Here is a 19,086-nt window from a genome sequence, read left to right as displayed (position 1 = left end):
GTGTTGTTTCCTGCCAAGTCTGTGCCTTATAATACACATGGATTCAAAAAAGACCCCGGCATGGTAGCGTGGGCAGAACAGAAGATGCTCCTGTGAGGCACCAGAGAGGACAGGACAGCTCGCTGTAATCTGACACACTGTGAAAGATCCCAGAAATCTACACAGCGACTGTGTTCCAGTTGGCTGGGCCGAGCAGTGCCTGAGCCTTGCTATGCTGCTACTGGCTCCCATCCCAAAGCTGGCCTCAGTGCTGCTCAGGGAGCTGAAGGAGGGGGGGTTGCCTGGTCAGCGAGTTCACTGTGGCTCGCTGCCATCTCTCCTTCTCTTCAACATACAGCAGCATATACACGGACATGCTTACAAACACGTAACAGAGACTCTGGGCTCTGCTCCTTTTCTGTGCTTCAGAAGTCTTTGCAGTCAGAGAAGACTTCATTTGTTGTGAATTTGTGTGTGGAAATGCAGCTAGGGGTCTTCTCTTTAGATTTTCTATGATCACATCAGGAAGGTACTGTAATGTGACAATGTAGGCCACAGTTGAATTAAGGGTCAGTCAGTTATTTGAGGCAGTTGGTTTGCATGTTTGACGACGAGGGAATTTCATAATACAATCAACATATGTGGTACGTTATTTTCTCTGTATCCTGCATATCTTTGCCTAAAATCAGAACAAATGTACTCTTGGATTCATGAATCATTCATGTTGGTTGGCAAGAGCATTGCCAGACTTCCAGAACCTATAAGATGAGCAGCTTGGACCTCTGTGATGAGTACATAAAAGAGAAAAGAGAAAGAAAGTTAAACAGCTTTTATATTCATGACATAGAATGTATACTAACTTTAAAGTGTCAGTGAAGCCCTGTAAACCAAGATTTGGTGTTAGTTGTAAAACAGCAATAAGCCTCTTATTTGTCTAACGGTGCAGAAAATTGGGTACAACAGCTGAGGCACACACATCTGTCCACTGACCGTTTTTGAAAACCAGTGTAGAACTTTAGAAATGCTTCTCAAACAAGAGATAATTGCCTCAGGTTTACGTCAATGAACTTAAGCACAACTTCGAACAGGATTTTTGGTATGATTTTGAGTCAGAGAAAAAAAATTTAAGAGTATTTCACAAAGATGTTTATGACCTCACAGAAGATGTTGCATCTGAGATACTTAAGTAAAGCTGTCAGGCACACTAGTAAACAATGTTTCAAAATTGATATGAGTGCAGCCATGAAAGCTTTCAACAGTCACAATGTTCCGTAACAGCAGCAAGTCAGGTGTTTTGAGTGGCGTAAATGTTTTATGTAATTCAATTTCATGGATGATGGTCAAGCTTTTCAGCTATAATGCCAGGTCATATTCAGGCTTCACATGACTAAACCTCTTAAACAATACCAGCTCTGTTGAGGATTGCCTCACTGCATCAGCCAACTTCTATGAATGAGCTGAGGACATTTCTTTTTCCCTAATCTCACATCACTGTTGACCCCAATAAATCCCTTCAATACAAAGTAATTTCAGGCTAATTGGGTTCAACATTTTTCACAGAAATTCTTGAGTTTCTGTCTGTCCATATATGTACAGCACAATGTATGTATTAAAGATCTGCTGCATGTCCATGACACATGACGGGTCTAATAAGTATGAGTTGTGGCCAGTTATTCATTTCCTTTGATGGACATGTTTATAATCAAACATTCATATGTGTTTTATGCAAGCTAGCTGCATTCTATAGTTTGAATCTGCAGCGGTGGTCAAAACTGTTGGAGCACCTGACAGGTTTTACAGTGTTGACCTTTTTACCTCCAAACATGTTCATGAAAAAGTCAGATGTTTGCTCTGAGAACAAATATCAAAAAGTGAGTCCTTCTGTTTTTACCTACTTTCAACTGCCATATTTGATTTGTAAACCTTTGGCAGCTACACGTGTGTGTGTCTGGCATAGTGTCAATATATTTCCTAAGAATGGTATCCAATGCCTTCTGCAACTTGAGCCAAAAGCTTTTCTTTGACTGTACAATAGATCTGTCCGGTTTGTTTTCTAACCTGATGGGGTTGAGGGCAGAGCTTGAGGGGGCCAGTCCATCTTTTTTAAGTGTTCCTTATTATAGAGAAAATTACCTAAATCTCCTTATGATGGCACTATTCTGTAATATATAGACCATAATGACATAACGATGGCTTCACAGGTATTTCATTTGTTAAATGGGTATTTTAATGACCAACTCAACAAAACCAATGAAACATCAAAAATATCCAAAATATTCTAATTGTTTTGGCTATCACTGTAAGCTTTTTGATCTGGGTTCAGTATTCATTCCTCTGCCCTCCTCTGATCGTAAATGATACATAAGGAAATTTTAAGAATTTCTTTTTTAGACTTTACCATAGCACATTTTCTCTGAGACACTTGCAGCTCATACATATATAATTTCTTGCAACTGATATTGTCTTTGTTCATCACTATCACTGAGTTAGAGGATGCATTCAACATAAAAAAAAAGCCTCCCAGCAAAGGTGGGGGGGGGGGGAACACCCTAAAGAGATGTGCTCATACTGTATCCTGCCATCGGATACTTAGACATAAAGAGAAAAAATATGAATGTTCCAGGATTTACTGTGATTATTGTTGTTGTTGGTAGCCCAGGCTCCTTTTTATTTCCTCAATATAAGTCAGATATAAAAGACTTTGTGATTGCCGTAAAGTCGGCATAAACAATGTCGGCGTAAACTTACTAATACATCATTAGTTGATGTCCAGTCAATCCCAAAAGGTGTGTAACTGCTTTGGCTCAGCTTTCTATCTGATATTCTTTTTTTATAATTTAGCAAGGAAAAACATTTGGTTTTTATTCTGCGGTTCGTAATGGAATTGGATGTTAGCGACCAGCGGTGCAACTTGAATTAAAATATGCATACCTTGAACTATAAAGAAAAAAGTCGTGATGTTAACTACGCTCTTTAGTCGTGGGACGGGTGCTCACCACTCGTGCTTGGCCCACGCGCTGAGCTCACGGTCCCGTCGGTGACGTCAGTGTCCCCTCTGCTATCAGTGGCCCCCTGCCATATATATTCATGCCGGGCAAGATGGCGGCGTTACGGACGAGGTGTTATTGCCAGTGGACATAAACAGGCATTTTATTCAAAAAAGATAAACGAAGACATAGACATTACTACACTTAACTGTTTTATGTGTGTGTTCATCGCATAGTGCGCGTCGACGTCTTTTTTTATTTCAACGGTTTCAACGTTCTTTTCTTAAAATATGTTCACATTGTAGCTCGAGCGCTAACCGACCAGCTGGCTAACAGAGAGCAGTTACTAGCGAGCTAGCTATCTATCACAGCCAAGCCGCCGTGAAGTGTAGAATGGGAGAAAAGCTGGAGCTCAAGCTCAAATCGCCGGTTGGAGCAGAACCTGCTGGTTATCCATGGCCTTTACCTGTTTATGTGAGTGTTAACCTTTTTTATTTCACCTGTTTCACATTAGGAATATGTCTCTGTTTGTGTCTTTGTTAGCTAGTTCTCTGCTAACGTTGGCTAGTGGAAGCAGCCATGGCACGCTCGTCCGGTGAATCAGGTCATACTGGTCGTAATGGTGACAGACACGGGACATCAGCCAGCTACGATGACTGATCAGATATTTATCACCTGTGTTGCCGAAAAATACTCATAGAAAGTGGTGGGAGACACATTTCAGTACATTAAAGCTGGCTGATGGCTTATGTTATTAAGAAGTGAGAACAGCTAACCCAGATGTTGACAGTGACACTTTGTATCACGAGTTAAATTTTGAAGAAACTTAGACAAAACACTGCTTTTTTTTATCTAGCGTCATGTAAGGGTCACCATTACTTGGTTTTGTCAGCGAATCGAATCTGATTATGGATGTTCATATTGATAGCACATGACAGTGAATCCCGGCTTCATTTTTAATATTCTAATTCTCAGTCTGTTAACAGTGAACAATTACGAGATAAAGAGGTTACATGACCTGTAATATGTTTACATGAGGTAGTCAAAGCTCTGTATCTAGAAGCAGTATGCACGTGAATGACTAAATCACATTCCTCGAGTGCTTCAAGTGCTGTGCTGTCTAATAACATCAGTATGGTGGAAACCAGCTGCTTGTGTTAGCTATACCTACTGCATTGCAAATGTGTATCAGATCCCTGGTGTGTTTTCTCAGAGTTGGCCATGCTTGCCTTCTTTTGGTTGTATTTCCATGTCCTATGCTGTGAGCACGTCACTTGCTCGTCGTAGTTGACTCACCTAATAGGAACGGAAAGGGAAGTGGCAGTATGTTTTGTGGTCTTTCAAAGGTGTATATGGTTGTCTGAAACTTTCTGTCTCTTTTATAGTAGCTGCGGTAAGACAGTCAGCGTTGACTGAAAAAAGGTGAAGTTTCTCCGAATGTCTGAAAGGGTACTTTCTCTGTAACTCATTCTCACCCACACGAAACTTCACTGGCAATCCGGTAATGTCATTCTCATTCTTTAGTTTATCTCATCAGCAAGAAATTCAAGTCTCTGAGTCATAGGTATTTTTTGATATGATGAGCCACTCCTCTCTGCTTGTTGACAAAGTTGACCCTCCCCTTACACCATGCCAAAGTCTGATTACACTCCACGCTCTCGCCTTCATTTATTGCCTCACCCACTTCCTTATGCTACGCTCTGAGAGAATAAACATAAGAGCAGGCACGTCTGGAATTTACACTCTTGAATCTACTGTTGACCTGCCTGATAGCTATTTATACTGGGCCTAACTGTCACACACTGAATTAGAAACAGCTGATGCTCCTGCATGTGGAGTTCTGCAATATGGAGCCTATTCATGCAGTGCTCCCCTCCTGTTATCAAAGGGAAAACACTTCCTCTCTTTTTCCCCTCCTCTCATGTCCATATGGTCAGCTCTACAGGGAGGATGACACCAGAGACTGTTTCTTTTCAGCAATGCTATATTAATAGAATTCAGACACACATGCCAGTGTCTGTGCTCTTCGTATTCTTTTTCAGTCACGTTTCGTTGTCAGGTTTTATCCTCTTTACAGTGCGTGTATCAGTAAATCCTACTCCGTGTAGATTCATTCTTCTCTCCCACGGGGCGTTAAGATTGCTTATCTCACCCACAGAGCATGAACACAGCGCTGTCTGTGTTTGATACACACAACATGGCTGTTGTGCTGGCTGTTAAATATAACACATGCTGTTGCTGTAATGTGGCGTGCAGAATGAAACCCGTAAAATGCTCGGCCTTTCTTTTGCTCAGCGTTTCTCCTTCTCTCTTTCTCACCATCTCTCACCAAATTCCCACATCTGTGCATCTTTAAACGCTTGCATATGAAGAGCACCTCTGGTGTGGTTCAGCTCTTTGTCCATCTGGTTGTGGGTGTGGGCACGGAGCGAGCCCACATAGCATTTTAGAAGACACTGCTGCTGAAGTGCTGCTAAACATGTTGGATTTAGTGCTTTGTTGTTTAAGTATTTGTCTCCTTAGTTCTTTGAAACTAGCAGTGATAGCAGCACGAAAGAAAGAAAAACAAAAGGGAGCTGTCAAATTTGATGCATTGCTTTGCTGATTTTGAACGACTTCAGTAAACAGTGTTTATGTTTTGAACCACACCGCCATGAGTCTCTTCAGTGCAGTCATACTTGACATTTTTGATCAATTTACTCTTTTTATTTTCATATGTAGCTGAAAGATCATTAGTTAGTCAAAACTGAGCAGGCTTCAAGTTGAATCAAACCCGTTTGCTACCCTTTGGCAAAAGCTAATGTTAGCATTTCACAACCCCTAAGCTCAAAGTTCTCATTTATTACGCTACACACTATGAGAAAAAGAGTGAAAAAGCAAGTTATCAGTTCTGTTAAATGTGGTCAGGAACTGGCTGAAGTGCTGCTGTTAGCTGTTTTGTCAGCTCAATGTGTGACCCGTCCTCCCTCTAGATTTCCCATCTACCGTGTGGTTAATGAAGAAATGGTGAAGAAGCTTGTTAACTCATCGCAAGATTCATTCAAGATTCAAACTTTTTTATACTGGAAAATCCAAATGTTTTCTTGTATTTCAACAAGATAAAAAAAATAAGTTTAAAAAATTTTTAAAATATAATGAAATACTGTAAAAGAAAAGACAAAAATTCAGATGTCATCATCAGTGATCACGTCAAGACATCTGGTCAGGACAGCAGTGTGTGTGTAACCACTGATGACTACTGTTAACGATTTCATCCCTCATGATCTCCTGTTTTTAGAAAACAAATCTAGTCCTGTCATCTCGTTCGACACACTCACATCCTGTTAGTTCATCAGCCATCAGGAGATTTAGTCATCATTTGTGGTAAGAAGGAACAGCACTGGGTGTTACTGACATGTCTGTCTTAGTCATTTGTTCTCTTTGGAGGTGAACGTAGTGGAGGAGTGTGATGTGTAAAACCCCTGCACCCATGATGTAGAACAGTGATGTTAGAGGAGACTGACTGACTGACTGAAGAGGTGGTGTAAAGAGGAGGAGCTGAAATGCGTCAGTAAACCCACAGTGGGGAGAGAGGAGGGTCTCCTGTTCTTTTTGTCTGACGCTGTGAGCAGACAGTGTTTATTTTTAGCAGCAGCTCTGTGCTGGTGTTGCTGTGTGCAGTCTTTGTGTGAGCAGGTGACCTCCCCCCACCTCAGCGTCTCATTCTCTCACTTAGTCTCCTTTATACGCATGTATATCTGATGTTGCTCTCCTTAAAAACCTTTTTAAATATTTTTGCACATATTTTTCTCTTGTGAAGGACTTGAATGTTTTCTTCCTCGAGAGTGAACGACAGCTAGCTTGTTAAAACTGAAGTCTCTGCTACCAGAAAGAAGAGTTTTCCTTTGTTTCACATTTGCGTGTGTGCGCATGCATGTTTGAGCGTTGGCGGAAGTTTGCGTAGTAGTGGCGGGCAGTATTGAGCGGGAAGCTGGGAGCTTCAGGCTGTGAGCTGTTTGCTGTGGCTGCTGTGCCAGGCCTCAAACAGCTGACAAATACCAGGCTCCCCCTCCCCTCTCTGGCCCCGCTCACTCTCCCCCACTTTCTATCCCCTCGCGCTTTCACTTTCTTTGCTTTCACACTCTGATTTCCCCTCCTCTCTTATTTTCCGTCTTTACTTTCCCTCCACCAGAGGCTCTCCTTGGCAGTGCGCTGGAGCAGGAGACAGAAAGTGGGTCAGTGGGTCAGCTCAGGCAACAGGCTCAGGCTGGCTGCGCTCTGGGTGTAACTTGACTCCGCTAACTCCCAGAGCAGCTCAGCACTCGCCAGCTAGCATTGCTAACTATAGAGTCCCCGTATGGGACCTTTTTAACCTGAATATTCTTAGTTTGTAAGGCTTGAATTTGTCTTGGCCTGAAGGAGATGTTTTTAATCAAGTTTAAACATGGTTTGGAGGAGTCCTCCTGGGCTCAAATGTGAACTAAGTGAGCTGATTCCTTGCAGAGGCAAGATTTACTCCAGTGGAAAGAAATCCCTGAAACCTAGAGAGAGACATTTCCAACTTCAGGTTAACTAAGTTGACCATTTGCCCTCTTATTTGGTTGTAAAATAATGTCTGGGGGATTTTTTTTATATATTTTTTTTTTCTTCAAATCAATGTATGGTTTTGCCCAGCCTGCTCTACAGACCTTAAATGATTATAATAAAGAGCTGCACTGGGCTACTGGCACTATTCTGAGGTACCTATCTGTCAAAATGTTGAGCGTGCAAAGACCCAGGCCACTCCCTCTCTCAGATCAAAACAAAACATGCTCCGGCTGCCTGTGCTGTTAGACAGAAAAAAAAGACTGAAGTGGAGAAATGCTTTCTTTCATTTTCTTTTTCTTCAATTCAGAGTCATTATTTATATTTTCACATTAGCTCAAATAAAACAAGAATGGATGACCTCTTTATTTTGTTTATAAAAACCCTCCGAAGAGTTCTCCTTTCGTTCTTTTTTTTTAGACTAAGATTCTGAGACGTTTTTTTGCACAAGAGAAACACATTTTGGAACAATGTGCCACCTCTCTCTTTTTATCTAAGCATGTTAAGAATTTTATTTAGCATAGAAAATTTCACTTCAAACAGTACAGGAATGTTGGAAATGAATGTAAGGTTTATAAGGCTACTTAGTTGTCTTTGAGTATCTTTTGGCATTTTTGTAGTATATCCAACAGGCTGGGTAGGGTGTTCACAGTTTAACCATCCTCTTCCAGAATGACCATGTTAAACAGCTTTTTAAAGTTTGTCAACTGTTAGGGTGAGACTTTTTTAGCTTTAATTATCTCTCAGGGTTTTTTTTTATTATTCACTGCAAAGTTAAGTATTGAGATATAACAACTATAAGTTAAGTTTTGTTTTCAAAATCGTTTCTGTGTTTATATCTTCAGTGCAAACACAGCTACCCTCTAGTTACCATCAGAAGAACCAAAACAAGAAACTAAACCCTTGTCAAAACTGAAGCTTCAAGTTTTGAAGAATGGATCGTGAATGATTTAAAAGTTTCTTTTAAGCCTACAGAGCCCAGCGCAGCCCCCACATATTCATTTTTCGATTGGCTGTAGATTTGAAAACAGATAGTAGAGATCAATCATTCTTTTTTGCATTTAAAAGCTGGGGAGTTACACTTTCATTTTCAACATGTCACAGGACGCCGTTTCCTTCCACTATTGTGAATTAAAGAAATCCAGTAAAAAGCAACAGCAAAAACATTACAATCCAGACAGCGGCTGTTCACATCGCTTCCTTTGTTGAATAGACGTCATCACGTATTTTATGTTTACATTTTAGAGAATTTAAATTTAGAAAAACGTGTGTAAAATTTCCTTTTTTTGTATGTTTTTTTGACCTTTTTAGCAACTTATTTAATTAGTCTGGACATAGTTACATTTTAATAAAATTTGGGATGTAAGGGTGTATTAATGGAAAAGTTTAAGTTAAGTTTAAGAAATGGCACTACCACATGTAAAAACATAAAGATATGCTCTGGCAGATTTGGTATTTTGGGTCATTAGGGGTTAAATCAAACTCTGCCACCACACACTATTTGAACTTTTACTTTTTTCTTAATTGTAATGAATTAAAAAATGGTAGGGGAAACACTGTAAATGCTTTAGAGCATCTTGTCCAGGACTGTGAACCCTGGCTCACAAGGTTACATAACATGTCTCAGAGCCTGCGTCTGTCATTATTTGTGCTTCACTTTGTAACTTTGAGAGGGTTCTGTGCTTTTATTTGTGTCAGATCCATCATATGTGACTTGAGTAAAGAGATCAACCAGACACTGCCTTACACAGCAGTAACATGAGATCAAAAGGAAGTTTGTTCTTCGTGCATTGTTTTTTTTGTCATTACTTTTTATTCCTTATTGTAATATACTTTTATTTTCAGTAAAAGTACACAGTATAATATACAGATATAAGTAATACCACTACTGACACCACACCACAACAAACAAACACAAAAAAGTGCATTTGTTTCTAAACAAGTGGCAACCTCTGGTTTAAGAAAATGAGACAGTGCTGAAGTGCTAAAATCTTTGTTTCTCGAGTGTCACTTGAGGCTGGCCACAGAAGTACTGGAAGTCATTTACACACCAAGCCAAAAGAGCAGTTTTTGAAGCAGAAATTAACCTATTTACAGCCTGGTTCAAAAAACGTCTCCTGTCTGAGTCACTGTTTTACTATTGGCACACACTGTATGGGGTGAATTTTTTTGTAACTCAGCAGTTCAGAGGATATTAAGATTACAACTCGCCCAATCAGAGGCACAGTTCAAGGTCACATGACCGACAGGTGCCCTGTAGCTGTACACGAAGCCCTTGCCACTACCAATATGGCTGTGATAGCCGTTGTGCTTTTTCCGTTTCAGAAACAGACGAGTGACGTTGTGGAGACTATGTTCATGTTTTATACAGTCTATGGTTTTAAATCTGTGCAAAGTTCCTCTCCATCTCCTCTCACAGATACAGTCATTGCTCAGACGTGTTTTCTTGTATCTCCCAGCTTCTCATATGATATACTGTTGTGACGTAAACTTCTTGTTCGGTGCGGCTGGTTGAGGTTTCACTATGACTTTGGCTCTATTACTGTTTAACCAACTTATATGATGTGAATCTTCTGCTCTGTGCTATCTGGCTCTACATTTAGTTACAGATTTACGATGATCAGCTACTGAAGCCTGAAACAGAAGTAATGAAAAACTATACTACTATGTACCATAAAGCCCAATGCCACAGTAACAGTAAAGTTCAGTTGGAGTTAGCAGTGCTTTTAGAGGTGATGAAGAAACGTTCTGGTTATTTTGCAGGCTGTACTTTGTGGTGCTGTTGAAAGGTGATGACTCAAACTGAGAAGTGTTTCATGTTCGTCTCTATTCACAGGATAAACACCACGATGCAGCTCATGAAATCATCGAGACCATTCGGTAAGTGACACCAACCACGTGCACACTCCCTATGGTGACTGTGTCAAGTGTTTGATCTGGTGACAGTAGTGTGTGTGTGCTTTTTTAGGTGGGTGTGTGAGGAGATTCCAGACCTCAAACTGGCAATGGAAAACTATGTACTCATTGACTACGACACCAAGAGGTGAGCCCCACACTTACTGTAAAATCAGTTGTGAAGTTAACAGTTAACTGTTTATATGAATATGAAATCTTCTGTGATGAGTTATGGTATTGATTCTATGTTTTTGTTTTTTTTCACAGCTTTGAGAGTATGCAAAGACTTTGTGACAAGTACAACAGGGCCATCGACAGCATTCACCAGCTGGTGAGTCACAAACAGTGGCCTCTGGAAGTCGACCACTCTGTACCTGGACACTCTTAGTCAGTGTTCTTTGTTTTTTTTTTAGGCAATGCCAACATTGCAATATTAAAGATAAAAGTAAAATTAAGTCTAAATATGAAAACAAAGCTTATTTTACCAAGAGTTTTCACAAGTGCCACTGCTTTTTCATTCTAAAAATGTATATCAAAACATGCAATCTTTGTACAGCTCTTTAGGCCAGCATGTCTTGGTTGGGAAAAGGTTATTCCTTGATATACTCTTATATTTATCTAAATTACTTTATAATGTCATATTCTAGTGGAAGGGGACCACCCAGCCGATGAAGCTGAACAAGCGCCCTTCCAACGGGCTGCTGAGACACATCCTGCAGCAGGTGTACAACCACTCAGTGACGGACCCGGAGAAGCTCAACAACTACGAGCCCTTCTCCCCTGAGGTGTACGGAGAGACCTCTTTTGACCTGGTGTCCCAGATCATCGATGAGATTGAAATGATGGAAGAAGACACCTTTGTTGATCTTGGCAGTGGTAAGACTGCCTCATGTCCCTGGTTTCATAAAGAATTGATCCAACTCTGCATTTAGTTAATGCAACTTTGACCATAATGCCAAAAAGCCACTGAGTAGAGAAAGTAAGAAATGAAGCCAATGTGTTTTATTCTACAGGAGTGGGACAGGTGGTGCTCCAGGTTGCAGCAGCAACAAACTGTAAACACTACTACGGTGTTGAGAAAGCAGACATTCCATCTACCTATGCAGAGGTAATTTATCAGTAAAACAACAGCTGACTCTTACTGCAAATTATTCAGGCCCACACTGGCAACAGCACAGAGGGCTGTGAACAGTTCCTAAATGAAAGTTTGGATGGAGCCTTTTGGTACCTGACATGTTTGAGTATTTTTCTCACTGCAGCAGACATTGTGAAATAAACACCGTGAAACTGAGCAAACAGCATGTGTTCAAAATGAGTGTGATAAGTTTTTGTCTTAGCTGACCCCTCATCTTCTTTTTAGCAAATTTAACACATTCTCTGCCTGGTGTCAAAACCAGAGATAATGAGTCTGTCCTTCTTCTACCAATCAAAATAACCCCAACTTTATTGGTTAGACACATTGTTTAATAGTTATAGATCATTCATTTATTGCTGTTTACATAATTTACATTTTCAACACATTGGATTTCAAAACAGTGGTTTGATATTTAAAAAAATCTACATTTTCTCTTTCAGACCATGGATAAAGAGTTTAAAAAGTGGATGAAGTGGTATGGAAAGAAACATGGGGAGTACACAGTAAGTTGACTCTTGGTTTGACATTTACTCAAAAAGCACACTATGGCTAAATCTCAATGTCCCCTTAAAGTCTGAGCCCTGAGCTCTTACAGACTTTCAGCAGCGCCACCTGAAAAGTGGCTGCAAGGCTTGAATGGTGTAACTGGGAATGGGACAGCACTTTGTTGTTCTTTCATAACCTGTCACCATGTAGCTCACCTGAGCAGCATTGGGAATTGTTATTGGAGAAGTTTTTAGTTTAGATATAAATGAATACTTACCAAAAGAAAAGCTTTTAATCAAAACAGTACAATCACAAAAATGAAAGGGGCTTTAAAGATATAGAAAGTCTTAATTTATTGATTAAACTGCCCATAAGTGCATACAGTATGTGTAAAGTTGTATAGATTTAGGTGGATTACAGCTGTTTTATAAGTTTATTCTCAAAGACAGACATATTTCTGAGAAGGATTTAGTTTTCTGGATTCTTGTTTGCCGTCTTTTTTAATTTTTGGTTTTGCTCTATCATGCTTGTGGGCTTCCCTTTGGAATCCTGTGTTTCACGTCACATTAAACTTCAGGTTATTCCCTCTTGCTAAGTCTGCAAACATACCTACTTGTGGAAAAGGTGCACTGAGGGCTCGAACAGTTAGGGAGATCCCTCACACATTTTACAGCTGTAATTGACTTAGCAGGGACATGCCTCCAAGTCAGTGAGTGAGGACATTAAGACGGGCCCATGAACACAATTTTATTGCTGAATTCTCCCAATGTACTTTGATTTTTCCAGCTGGAGAAAGGGGATTTTCTGTCTGAAGAATGGAAAGAAAGGATCGCCAACACAAGGTGGTTCACTCAACCTGGTCCTAACCACTGTCATAAAAAATATTATTTCTTTCCTTCAAGAAAAAAGTGTCGCCGTTTGTGTTAGTTTGTAAGCTGGTCACACTGATAGTAAACATCACTAATCTTTCTGCACATTTTATATCCTCAAAACTTTTCTCTAACTTCTTTTTTTCTCAAATCTTCATATAAATGATACAGACATATTTTACTTCCCGCTGTATACATTAATAACCTTTCTGTTGTCTTTCTTTCCTCCAGTATTATTTTTGTGAATAACTTTGCCTTTGGTCCGGAGGTTGATCACCAGCTGAAGGAGCGCTTTGCTAATATGAAGGAAGGTTAGTCACTGATCATTCGTGGGATTAGAAAATTGTGGAATGCTGCCAGGTTTACTCTGAGTCACCAGAGCCACCATACTATGAAACATCTTGACTTCCATTCATACATCAATAAGAGAAATTTCTTCAAAACTTTTTCTTCTTTGTTTTGATGAACATTTATCAAATGATAAACCACCTCGATCAATGCACGAGAATATTTTTTTAAATGTTGATTATTTGACTTTAGTATGACAGCATTTGATGCACCTCAAATTTCCTCTTAAAGCCATTGATACTGTAACTATTCAATAATGTTTAGTCTATCAAAATTTGATACAAAGTCATCTATTTGAGCCACATTTTGCAAAACCAACAATGAAAGAATCGCAAGTTTTGTAGAAGTACTTCTGACACGGTATTCTATTTTTTACATGAGTCGTCAATGAAATCCAGGCTTGTGAAGGCTATTTATGCTCCAAAGAAGTAGTGCATCTAATTTTAGAGTGTGGGTGATGACGTGCTGCCATCACACTCTGATCTATTTATCTAATACACTCAGAAAAAACACTGATGGGACTCTCATGTTTCAAGCTCTTTTGATCTCTGCAGTGTGTGGTTACTTGAGTTTGTCGCCGTTAATGAGCTGCAACAAAAGGAGACATTTTGATAACACCTCAGGAGGAAACTGATCAAAGGCTGTAAATAAAGCTTTTTTAAATAGCAGGTGCAAACAGCCTTTGATACAGATTACAGTCCCGTAAGTGTAGCAGTAAACATCAGCACCTTCTGCTGAAAGCAGCAGGAGTAGCAGTGACTCACTGATTACGTGACTTTAACTGTTTGCATGGGTGATTTGTAAACAGTGGGCGATGATATCAGGTAGCTTCTGTGTTGACTCTTGGCCTTTGATCCAACAGCCTCACTCTGTCATCTGATTCTTCACTGAACATGAGAAGTGATTGATTTATGTGGATAATTTTCTTTGAGAGTGTTACTGCAGTGTCCTTGCAGCATCTAAGATTATTTGGAACATGTATGACTGATTCATCTTTGTTGCTTCTTTTTTTTCTCAGGTGGGAAAATTGTATCCTCCAAACCTTTTGCACCTTTAAATTTTAGAATAAACAGTCGAAACTTGAGTGGTAAGGACAACAGTCAGTCGAACATAAAACTTGTACAAACTCCTTTTTGCTTTGTTGTGCATTTGACTTAGTTTCTCCCGTTTTTCCTCTCTGTCCTGCAGATATTGGCACAATAATGCGTGTGGTGGAGCTCTCTCCGCTCAGGGGCTCTGTGTCCTGGACTGGAAAGCCAGTTTCCTACTACCTGCATACCATAGACCGCACCATAGTAAGGAGGATCACCCAAGTGCAGAGACATGAATTTGTTTTAGAGCAGAGTGTGACAAACCAAACACACACTAAATGAAGGCTTAAGCTGTAGGAGCAAATTATACATTAGAGACAAGGAGTAATTAGAGAGCAAGAGTAGTCTAAACACTAGAGAGAGGCTCCCTTTGTAACTGCTGTTATTGTCTTAATGAGTACTCTGTCCCATGTGTAAGTAATCTACAGAGAGAATGCAGAGGGTTACACAGGGCAACACACATGGATTGAACAGCACTGATATGTTCACTCTGGTTACCAGTGGGGTCCTTTTCTGAAAAGATAACAGGCTGCCTAAAATGTGCAAGTGATAACTTGTCACTTGCCAACATTTGAAATAGGTGTGGCTGTGGATTTGGGGCACCAGTAGATATAATGTTCATGCTGCAACGCCATTTTGGTCACTTGTTCTTCACCTTTTGAGGGGCATATTTTTATGTTCTTTCAAGGTCTTAAGAGCCAGCAGTCACATGGAGTGACGGATCACAGTAGCTGTTATTTTGGTAATTGGCTGGACCAAGAATGCAAGAACTTGTCTAGCCGACCTGATGCCTTTGAATCCTGTATGTAAACCAAGGCAAAGGACTGGAAAGTAATGGGAGCGGAAAATAACCACTCTGCATATTTCCATTTTCTTCCCATCTAATTTGTTGTCAGTGGAATAGACTGAATTACACTGATTAAATAAGATATGAACAATTTTTAAAATTAGATCATGGAGTTTGGGATTGATTGAAGGACTTAGTTTTAAACAGTTTATCTACATCAGAACCAGTATTGGCTTTATTATTCCTGAATTTCCCTTTGGGATAGATAAATAAATAAAATACTTTTCATTTCATTCCATTCATTAATCTCAGGGGGTCACTGTAGTTGTTAGTACAATAAAATACACAATAAAGGAGAATCAGAGTCGTAGTAGAAATAAAAAAATAAATGAGGAATGATTGCTGAATACAACAGAACAACTGTAAAATAAACAAGAAGGGCAGAGTTATTGGAACAAGCTTTTTCCAAAAGTATCTGTGTAAGTTTATTTTGGTGCAGCCTCAGCTCGGTAACGTCACTTGGGATGGCATGGTCAGAAATACTGTTATGTAGCCAAGTCGTCATAAGATAAACTGAACTGCAACTCCCTCTGACTCCTGGCTAGACCTGCTAGCTCATCCATCTTGTGTACCACAGATCTCACAAACAACAAAAAGGGAAACACATCTTGAATGTATGTTTCTCTCCATAAGCCTTGTACCAGCTCTCTTCCCCCCTAGTTTATGCCTCCTCTTCATCCCATGTGCATTTTACATATTCAGAGTTCTGCTGGGATCTCCAGCGGTTTGTTTCGTTGAGTCGGCCGGCTTCAGAGCTACAAGCTGAGCATGGGCGTAAACGTGATGTTAGTGCGCAGTGCATCAACAGCAGCAGCAGCAGTGCAAGCTTAAGATTTGCTTCTTCAATGTAAAACAGTCGCAGCTCCTTCCAACCGCTCGTTCAGAGATGGAACAGAAATTGGGAGTCAGGCTGTTAGGATAATACAAAGTTTATGATAAAATTTGATATTTTGATAAATGAATGAAAATAATATTCTTATATCTGTTATTTGTCTTTCAGCTTGAAAACTATTTTGCTAGTCTCAAAAATCCTAAACTCAGGGTAAGTCAAGTTCTTATTCTTCTTTTAATGTAAAGTTCAACTGTATTCACTCAGTTTTATGTACTCCATATTTTTTTTAAAAAAACAATTGATTTGTCTTTTTTTCAGGAAGAGCAAGAGGCAGCTAGACGACGTCAGCAGAAGGATACGAAAGACAGTAAAAGCAATAGCACCACCCCCACAAAACCTAAAGAACAAAGCAAGGTAGAAAATGCACACATTACAGAAAGTATTGATGGGGATGATGAACTGTTTCTTTATTGTGGGTGTATTCCTTCTTGAGATACTGCGTTTCATGTCCATTTGTCCATGTCTATGACAGCAGGACTCTTGCGGTGAAGAGGAGCGTCCAAGCTTGGTAACAGTGGTCAAGCCCCCTGCCAAACCCCGAAGAGCCCGACTCCTGTCCAAAGGTCGCAAGTTGAACAACAAGAAACGTGGTCGACCCAAGAAAGCTGCACCGGCCACTGAGAAGAAAAACAAGAAGAATCAGAGCGCTTTGGAACTGCTGCACGCCAAGACCCTGTCTGCAGCACCCCCTCAGGGTCAGACAGCACACACTCTGAAATTACCTTTGATTTAAAGCTTGTAATGCAAAAAGCAAAGTGTCTCTTTTTAAAATTTCTGCTGGATGTTTTTCCTCACACTCAATCCTTTTTTCTTGTGTACAGATGCATACCGGCCACCTCAGAGTCCTTTCTACCAGCTACCTCCCAAGGTCCAGCACTACCCCTCAAGTCAACTGTTGCTGAGCCCAACTCCTCCTGGTCTGCAACAACTGCTAGGTGAGTTCATGTGGACTCAGGTAAACTTCTCATCTAGTGTTCTCCCTTTCTATACAAGTTATGTTACCCCAGAGCCTGTTCAAGTCTGTATACAAAGCTGCTTTCATTTTATTAAAAACTTCCAATTTATTGTAATACTTGCAGTCTTTTATTAAGGTTTTAACTTTCATACTTCCTTTTAATAAACCTGCTGTCCTATTCAAAGCAGCCAGATCATCGTCATAACCAGAAAAAAACAAATGAAATCAGATTCTCTTTGGAATTAGCCTATTTTCAGTGCTTCACAGCAAGTTTTGGGACTGTAAGCCAAGCTGGTCCAAACACAAGCTTACTAAAATAATTCCTGTGGTTAAGTAATAAAGTTAGGGAAAATGGTGACGTTATTTGAACACCAAAAAAGGTGGACTATTGGAAATAGATCAAAGGAATGAATAACTTCACATTGAACTGCCAGATCTGATTTTGGAGTCAGGCACAGCCCTCACCTACGCTTATAAATCATATTCAAGCATGCTAACATTTTCAAAGAAGCATTATCTAAATATCTGAGGTCAGAAAGAGACACGAAGCCAGGTCAGATACTGCACGTCGTTATACAACAGCTTGACATAAAGCACAATGTCTGATTTTCTCCTCTTGTCCTTTTCCATCTTGTTACAGATAACATCAAAGTTCAGTACCTCCAGTTTATGTCCTACATGAAGACTCCTCAGTACCGCTCCAACCTGCAGCAGCTTTTAGATCAGGAGAAGGTAATTACTGCCACCATACACACAACTGGTTTTCTTCTGCTGTGTGTTTTTTTTCACCTATCTAACCTGCATTCCTGTTCTCGTTTGTGTCTGTCTCCAGCAAAAACACAGGGACCTGTCAGGGCAGGCAGAGCAGCTCCACATGGTCTGTCAGACTCACAAGGACAAGATCAAAGGTCTCTTTCAGACCAAACTAGATGAGGTGCGAGCTTTTGTTTTCGTACTCACTGTTTTACACAGTTGATACAGCAAAATAACTCTGGTATCTGAGCACTATAGAAATGTTCTCAGTTTGAAGACTTCCTGGGATTTGGTCTTTAAAAGTTTGCATTTTAAATGAAAAAGTTGTATTCATATATTCATTTTGCAAATAATGGGGTTGAAAACATAAAGTAAAAATCAGGTTCAATGGGCCTCATTCATAAACAGTGCATATGCACAGATTTGTGCTTAAATTGTGCATATAGACATTTGAAGCACAAATCTGCGATTAATCGATATTTTCTTCCTTGAATTTGTTATTATTCTGCAAAAAAATTAGAACCTCCTCACAGCATGTATATGCACAAATGATGACGACCAACTCTCTCAGAAAATGTAAACGCGTACTCTTAGCTAAGTGCACCATATATTTAAACTACTTTCAGTAAAAGAAAAAAAAGCTTTGATAGAATTCTAGAATAAAAATTGTGAATTAACTAAATTATTAAATAATCATGATATTGATACATATTCAGCCTTATTTTACATATAATAGATGTCCTTATATAGATGGGTCAGGCATGGTTGTATGCTGATTGAAGGTTGGGGCCACACGCCTGTCAATTTAGGATGAATCTGATTCACTACCATTAGTGCTGCACGATTTGGGGAAAAGGTGCGATTTGCGATTAGGTGGACAATATTGTGATTGCGATTGTGCTTGCGATTTGATAAAAAAAGTTGTGTCATGACTTGCTTGGTTATCATGGAGAAAAATCTGAATTGCATGTGCTGACATTGCAATTGCGATTGGGATAATCGTGCAGCCCTAACTACCATACACACCATATGGAGTGAAGAAAATTGGCAGGAGGAACCTGACATGAATTCAACAATGATTTAACGCTACCTATGTATGTTGTACATCTGTTTTAACCAGCTGGGAGTAAAAGCCTTGACTGTGGAGGATCTGCTGCAGGCCCAGAAGGAAATATCTGCTCACAATCGTCAGCTGAAAGAGCAGACAAAGCAGCTTGAGAGGGACATGGCCTTGCTGAGAGACCACAGCCTTTTGTTGGTGAGTACTCAGGGCCTGTTGCTGTTGT

At 39.9% G+C, this 19,086-nt stretch overlaps 1 protein-coding gene across 6 annotated transcripts in view; it reads left to right on the top strand.

Annotated features, from left to right (window-relative positions):
- The first annotated feature begins 3,081 nt into the window (after positions 1-3,081).
- Positions 3,082-19,086, top strand: part of dot1l (DOT1-like histone H3K79 methyltransferase) — a 32,973-nt gene continuing 16,968 nt past the window's right edge. For 4 of the 6 annotated variants that reach the window (XR_012598157.1, XM_074667565.1, XM_074667563.1 and 1 more), the window contains exons 1-18: positions 3,082-3,440; positions 10,366-10,409; positions 10,498-10,572; positions 10,692-10,755; positions 11,072-11,300; positions 11,438-11,532; positions 12,000-12,062; positions 12,832-12,887; positions 13,146-13,225; positions 14,281-14,349; positions 14,451-14,557; positions 16,201-16,242; positions 16,351-16,446; positions 16,565-16,787; positions 16,914-17,027; positions 17,688-17,779; positions 17,880-17,981; positions 18,921-19,058. Coding sequence is in view for 4 of the 6 variants with exons in the window: in XM_074667565.1 (XP_074523666.1) it covers positions 3,360-3,440; positions 10,366-10,409; positions 10,498-10,572; positions 10,692-10,755; positions 11,072-11,300; positions 11,438-11,532; positions 12,000-12,062; positions 12,832-12,887; positions 13,146-13,225; positions 14,281-14,349; positions 14,451-14,557; positions 16,201-16,242; positions 16,351-16,446; positions 16,565-16,787; positions 16,914-17,027; positions 17,688-17,779; positions 17,880-17,981; positions 18,921-19,058 (1,770 nt within the window). In the remaining 2 variants the exon portion in view is untranslated. The remainder of the gene's footprint in view (positions 3,441-10,365; positions 10,410-10,497; positions 10,573-10,691; positions 10,756-11,071; positions 11,301-11,437; positions 11,533-11,999; positions 12,063-12,831; positions 12,888-13,145; positions 13,226-14,280; positions 14,350-14,450; positions 14,558-16,200; positions 16,243-16,350; positions 16,447-16,564; positions 16,788-16,913; positions 17,028-17,687; positions 17,780-17,879; positions 17,982-18,920; positions 19,059-19,086) is intronic. The other 2 variants (XR_012598158.1, XM_074667564.1) reach the window with 1 other exon arrangement.

This window comes from Halichoeres trimaculatus, unplaced genomic scaffold, assembly GCF_033239565.1.
Source record: "Halichoeres trimaculatus isolate MK-OKI-2021-1 unplaced genomic scaffold, fHalTri1.1 fHalTri1_scaffold_4, whole genome shotgun sequence".
Lineage (NCBI taxonomy): Eukaryota > Metazoa > Chordata > Actinopteri > Labriformes > Labridae > Halichoeres > Halichoeres trimaculatus.
This window is presented reverse-complemented; position numbering and strand designations above follow the sequence as displayed.